The sequence below is a fragment of the Dipodomys ordii genome, unplaced genomic scaffold (assembly GCF_000151885.1).
Source record: "Dipodomys ordii isolate 6190 unplaced genomic scaffold, Dord_2.0 Scaffold183, whole genome shotgun sequence".
Classification (NCBI taxonomy): Eukaryota; Metazoa; Chordata; class Mammalia; order Rodentia; family Heteromyidae; genus Dipodomys; species Dipodomys ordii.
Genome location: NW_012267399.1, coordinates 387568 through 394281, shown reverse-complemented (window position 1 = coordinate 394281; position 6714 = coordinate 387568). Strand labels below are relative to the sequence as shown.

The window sequence follows — 6714 nt, the reverse complement described above, 5'->3', positions numbered from 1 at the left end:
GGCCCTCCTCGCCTCGGCTGGCAACGCCACCCTTCTACCCGAAGCAGGGAGTGGAGCGCGGGGCGCCCAGGCGCCGGAGCCGGTGCCCGCCGACCACCCCCTCAGACCAAACCCGGCCGAGAGAACCCTCGCCCGGCCCAGCGCGGCTCTGCAGCCCGTCCGGGAGCTGTCCCTTCAGCACCGCCGCGGAAGCCTGAGTCCGAGCGCAGCCCAGCGGAGCCCAGATCGAGCCCCAGCGCAGCCAGCGCGGCGCTCAGCGGCTGCCCCGCGGGGCAGCACCCTGCTGCCCCTGCCCAGGGGACCCGCCATCTCCTCCAGGAGGCGGGGAGAAGGAACCCGGAGGGCGGGCGGGCGGGCGGGCGGGCTCGCCTGCCGCCAAGGGGAGCAGGCAGCCAGGCAAGGAGGGAGGAAGGGGGCCAGCGACCGCCCTGAGCGCTGAGCTGCAGCCCGGCCACGCAGGGAGGAAAGCAGCCAGCATCCCTCTCTCGCCCGCGCCTGGAGAGCGTGGCGGCGACCACCGCACAGCCGAGCGCGAATTTCCCGGCCCCCTCTCCTCCCTTCCCCCTCCTGGGGACTGGTCTCTCGGTCGAGCCCCAGGAGCAGCTGACCTTCCCTCCCACCCCCCGCCCCTCTCCCAGCAACCAAAAGCTTTGTGTCGATTTCTCCATTTTCCCGCTGAGAGGGTAATGGGAGCCCGGCCCCTCCACCCTTTTTCTCCTCCTCCCGGGGCTCTCCGCTGAGCGCCGCCCCCCCTTCCTCCTTCCCTCCCTCTCCGCTCCCTCCCTCTCTACTTCCCTGCTCTACTCCTCCGTATCCAGACCAACTCCCCCCCCTCCTCCCCAAACATCTGGCGCCTGGGGACCCTGGGGATCTCTCGCACACATCCCCAGACCGGCACTCGATCGGAAGTGCCCCCCTCCCCGCCCCCACACACACCCAGGGGCTTGGGTCGCTCATTTAGGGTGACCAGAGCCGCGATCCTCTGTCCCTCCCCACCCGACGGCTGGGGGGAGGGGGGGAGGAGGCCACGCGCCCCCCTCCCCAGCGCCATCTCCCCCTGGCGGTCGCTCCCATGGGTGTCGCTGGGCCGCGCCATGCCTAAGGGGGCGCCGCGATGGGCCAAGGGGACGAGAGCGAGCGCATCGTGATCAACGTGGGCGGCACGCGCCACCAGACGTACCGCTCGACGCTGCGCACGCTGCCCGGCACGCGGCTCGCCTGGCTGGCGGAGCCCGACGCCCACAGCCACTTCGACTATGACCCACGCTCCGACGAGTTCTTCTTCGATCGCCACCCGGGCGTCTTTGCACACATCTTGAACTACTACCGAACGGGCAAGCTGCACTGCCCAGCCGACGTGTGCGGGCCTCTCTACGAGGAGGAGCTGGCCTTCTGGGGCATCGACGAGACCGACGTGGAGCCCTGTTGCTGGATGACTTACCGACAGCATCGAGACGCCGAGGAGGCTCTGGACAGCTTTGGCGGGGCGCCCCTGGACAACAGCGCCGACGACGCGGACGCCGACGGCCCTGGCGACTCGGGCGACGGCGAGGACGAGCTGGAGATGACCAAACGATTGGCGCTCAGTGACTCTCCAGATGGCCGGCCCGGCGGCTTCTGGCGCCGCTGGCAGCCGCGCATCTGGGCGCTCTTCGAGGACCCTTACTCATCCCGCTATGCGCGGGTAAGTGATAACTTATCCATCCGAAGAACCGGGAGAGGAAGGCTGCGCCCTCTACCTCCCGCGGGCAAAGGTGAACTGGAAAACTGGCGCCTAGGGAGTTCAGAACTGAAGGAGGGGCGTGTGTGTGTGTGTGTGTGTGTGTGTGTGTGTGTGTGCCCGCGTGCGTGTGTATTCCTTTGTAAGAGGGAAGGGGCGACTTTGCCATGGTGACTGGTTCTGCATGTATCTGTGCTGCAGAATTTAATATGTATGAGTGAGTATGAATGGGTGTGTTTGTGTGTATGAGTCGATTGTGTGTGCATATTTATGTTAGTGTGGCAGTATATATTTGGGTGGGTAAAGTGGGAATGCATGAACATTTGTGTATATTTGAGAGTGCATGAGCACCTGTTCGTGCACACATATCTTTGCAGATGTACAATGTGAAGGTGGGAACTGCCCTCTGGCCTGGAAGAAAAGTGGGGAGCCCTTTCTCCCTCCTAGGTAAGGGGTCTCTGGAGCCATCCTTGGGCCAGGGTAAAGGCCTCAGGCCTACCTGGCAGTTTAAGACAGAGAGTCCCTCTCCAGGGAGCAGCCTCAGCCATTCTGAGCAAGTGGTCCCACGAGTGGCTAATTAATAAGATAGAAGCTATAGGACTAGCCTAGGAAACAGGGGATGGTGATCCTTCTGAGACCTGATTTTGGAGGACAGATCTAATCTAATCTGCTCCCTGAGATTGTTCCTATACCTCTGGATGGGTGGGTTTGGGGATGACATTTCGAGGGGATGATAGAATACTAGAATTAAGGTGTATGAGGTGGGTGTGTCATCATCAGCTACTCCCCTTTAATGACAGCAGATTTTTGCCAGGGAGCAAGGGCACCCTACTGTTGACCTTGGTCCTTCAGATGGCCTGTCTAGATTAGTAACCTCATCTGTAAAATGAGGGAGGGAGTCTTGTAAAGATTCTAAAGGCCTCTGCTTCTGGATCATCAGCCCAAGAAAACACTAGTAACAACCAGCTACCCTGGAAGAAACTCCCCTGGCTTTCCTGTGTTCTGTCTTCAGAGGCCAGAGGACAGCATGGGGGGGGAGGGGTAGAGATGAGGATTTAAAACAGAGCCTCTCCCCCTATCTCACCCCTGGGAAGAATAGTGACTCTGTGTAGCTGTCTTTTCTGCCCTAGTCCCTTCCCTCCTATCCAGACCCTGACTATAGTCAGGGAGGCTGGAGCTTAGAGAGAGGTAGTGGTCTGCAAAAGCTAAGGGTTAATGAAGTGTCCAAAGGCAGAGATAGACTGTACATGCAGAGACCTGGAAGAGTACAGTTAAAGCACAGGAACGTATGGGAAGGAGGGGGACAGCAGGTCAGGATCTTGTACTTTGAATTCTAGAACAGGTGTGTATGGGGTAAGGGGCAGTAGAGTAGCCTTCCATCTTGCCACTGGGGATCTTGCCCAAGGTCACTCAGACAGTTAGAGGCCAAGGAGGACTTGACTGCAAGTCTCTTAGAACCATATTCTCTCCTGAGCTGGCCACTAGCTCCCTGCCTTCCCCTGAGTGGACTAAGACCCTCTGAGGCCTCCCTTCAGTTTCTCTGCCCTTCTCTCCCCTCCCCTCTCCTTCTTGACAAAGGCTACCACAGCTAGAGGATTATGTAATCAGAGTGTTGAGCCATGGGGAGGGGCTGGGGCAGAGGCCTAAGAGGTTGAACCTACACATGCTAGGGAGGGAGTGTGGGGGGGAGGGATGGTTGGGCAAAGGCCTGCACTAGAGCAGCTGCCTATTTATTGTGTATATGACCTTGGCAGCATTTCCCTCATCTTAGCCTCTGGAAACAAGGGGATAGAACCAACTTTCTTGTGGTTCTCAGCCTCCTAGCTCCTACCTGGACTGGGCCCCTTCATCCCCTTCTTTAAACTCAACTTGAGAGATCTGATCAGTGACTTTGAGTTTTAGGCTAGGAAAGGGTTAGTAAGACATGTCCTGGTACCCTCCCCTGCCCATCTCCTACCACTGGACATTCCTGGGTTGGTAAATGGGTATCACTCAGTGCAGACATAGAATGCCCAGTGTGGCTTGAGGTCTTCATCAACAAAATCATATTGAAAAGTCTTGGGGGGGAAATACCTCTTAATTGAATGTTCTTTGAAGAACAGACTCAGGACAAAGCTAGGCAGCCAAGGATGTGGGGGGGGGGAGTTCAGATGGGTGTTAGCAGGTGTCTTCCCTGCCCTCCCTCCTGCCCCGCACCAGCATATCTATGCCACTTCCTTCCCTAGTAACCTTACAGAGAGTGTTAGGGCCTTCCAGCTTACTTAGGTAACACACAAGAACACAGAGACCTATGAGGAGAGGGTGCTGCTCCATGTACACAGGCACTAAGGGCAGAGCAGAGATTAGAACTCAGGCTCCTGTGGCCTGCCCAGCTGCATTGCGCTGCCTGCTGCCTGCTGGTCTGCTGCTCTGCGCAAAGCCCAGTGGCTGCTGGCCCTCCTCCCCCTCCATCTTTTCTCTGCTGCTGCTGTCACCTTTGTTTACTTCTCCCCCTCTCCTGGGAGCCCCTAGCCTCCTCAGATTGGTGGGTCAGGATTTGAGATTTCAATTTTTATTCTAGATTCTAGACTAGAGTATTGTATAGATGAAACAGGATCTACATATGTGAGAGAATAAAAATGTATGTGAGGTGAGTGATGCACACATGTATGTGCCCGTAGGAGTTTGGGGTAGGCATGTTGAGCTGTGATTCTGTGAGAGGTCCCTGTGTCAGAGCACTTTGGATGTGAGGGTCCACATCTGTGTTTTGAGAAGTGATGTGTGTGTGTGTGTGTGTGAATGGTGCCATGTGGGAGAGAATGTGTGTATAAAAAAGAGACTGCAGTATGTCTATGAGTGAGCATAACGTGTAGCAAGTGTGTAACTGTGTATGTGAAGCTCTCTGTGTGTGTATGTGTAAGAATGTGTGCCTGGACCATCTGTGCATGTCAGATGTCTCCTGTGTGGCAGACTGTGTGTGTGAGACTGAGTGTTAGAGACTCTAAGGTCCTCTGTGTGACTGTGTATTGTGAGAGACCCTGGATGTGTGCGTCAGTGTTGTTTTGAGCACTTGGATATGAGAAGACCCTGTGTGGCCTGGGGATATGACATGACATGCAAGCACATCCCTGTCCAAATCTTTCTTCAGTGATGAGTGTGTGGACCAATGGTGAGGTCCCCTCTCCCCCATGGTGGCCCTGGAAGACAGGGACTGCTTGACTGGGGTGGGAAGTCCTAGCCCAGTTCTATAGGATGACTTTGTTAGCCGGAACAGCTGTTTCCCTGTCACTTCTGTGCTCCCCAGGACATCAGCCTGTAGAGGTGGGGTGAATGAGGACAAGATGAGCCCCATTTGTATTCTGGGGTAGGGGTGAGGTAAGGATGACAATGGCACTGTCTTGTAAAGGGCTTCTTGAAGGCCATAGAATAAGCAGTGTCATAAAGGTCATGCTGGGCAAGCACTGAGTGGCAGGAGTTGTCCAGGCTGAGGGGTGGTGGTTAGTTTTTACATACACACAGTTACAGAGATGTTGGGAACAGCCTGGAACAACTGGTTTGAAGCCTTCCTTCTGGATCAGTTCAGGTCTAAGGCCCTTGGCCTTTGTCTATGACTTACATGTTACCAGGAGCATCTTTCTGTGTCACATCAGGACCAGTCATGATCTCTAGGTTGCAAGCCAAAGAATGTCACAAGTGTGTGTGAGAATGTGTGTGTGTGTGTGTGTGTGTGTGTGTAGGGGAATCTGTGTGAGTATGGTAACACATGTCCCTCCAGGGTCATTTGACTGTCCAAATGCCACAGAAGGACCAGTGGCCTTTAAGCTGGGAAATCCCTTTCTCCATCTACCTTACTGCCCATTTTTCTTTACACCCCTTAACCTATGTCTGTCTCTGCCTTGTTCCCTCCTTTTCTAGACTCCCTCTTAGCTCCCTGGGAAGGAAATTCACCTGGACAGAATGAAGAACCCAGCTAGTGACTTACATTCCTCCCTTGGGTCACGGAAAACACAGAACTCTTAGAGTCTCAGCTTGACATTAGGAAGAATAGGGGACTGATACGTTATCAAGGACTTCCTAGACATCTCGCTCCCACCTCAGCACCCAAATCAGAATCCACTTTGAGTCAGGGTAGCACATGAAGAAGATCCATGAACAATGGAGAAGGGGCTGAAGGTATCCCCCTAGCCACAGCAAGGGTTCTCCTCAGTGTGTCCCCATTTGGTTATTGTTTTCCTTGGTTATTGTTTTCCTTTCAGTTTTATTTATGTTTATTTATTTACTTTGGTGCCAGTCCTGGGGCTTGAACTCAGGACCTGAGCACTGTCCTTGAGTTCCCTCCTTCCACTAGGCTGATGCTCTTCCACTTGGGCTGTAGCTCTACTCCCAGCTCTTTGGCGGGTAATTGGAGGTAAGAGTCTCATGGACTTTCCTGCCTGGGTTGGCTTTAAACTATGATCCTCAGATCTCAGCCTCCTAAGTAGCCAGGATTACAAGAGTGTGCGGCCTGTGTCCAATCTTTTTATTGAGTTCTTCCTGTTTTTGATGGTACCTCCAAGTCCCACCTGCCCTTTCTAGAAATGAAAATCATAGGCCAAGCATCATCTAGTCAGAGTCCCTCAACCTCTTCCCTGATGAATGGGACTAATGACAGGACAGACTACAGAGGTACAGATAGATTCACAGAGGTGCTTGGAGCAAGTTTGCTGCTGGTCTTTTTCTTCTAGGCTCATTGTTTTACCTCATGACGATCTTTGTACTCCATCTTCTTCCTCCATGTCCATTTCCACCACTCTCCTTCAAGCCATCATTGCCAGAAGCCCACCTCTCCAGCAGCTTCCTTACTGCTTTCCCTCCTCTATCACTTAGCCCCTCCAAGTCCATTTTCCATTTGGTAACCACAGAGTTTTTTCAACTCTCATATCTGTGAGATTAACCTCATTGCCTGTGCAATGCCCTGGCCCATACCATGGCTTCAGCCTATATTACCAGGCCCCTCCAGCCTTCTTCTACTCAGT

At 54.5% G+C, this 6714-nt stretch overlaps 1 protein-coding gene across 1 annotated transcript in view; it reads left to right on the top strand.

The window, feature by feature from the left end:
- Positions 1 to 1059: 1059 nt before the first annotated feature.
- Positions 1060 to 6714, top strand: part of Kcnc1 (potassium channel, voltage gated Shaw related subfamily C, member 1) — a 41559-nt gene continuing 35904 nt past the window's right edge. The window contains exon 1 of the mRNA XM_013034154.1: positions 1060 to 1684. Coding sequence (XP_012889608.1) covers positions 1115 to 1684 — 570 coding nt within the window. The 5' untranslated portion in view covers positions 1060 to 1114. The remainder of the gene's footprint in view (positions 1685 to 6714) is intronic.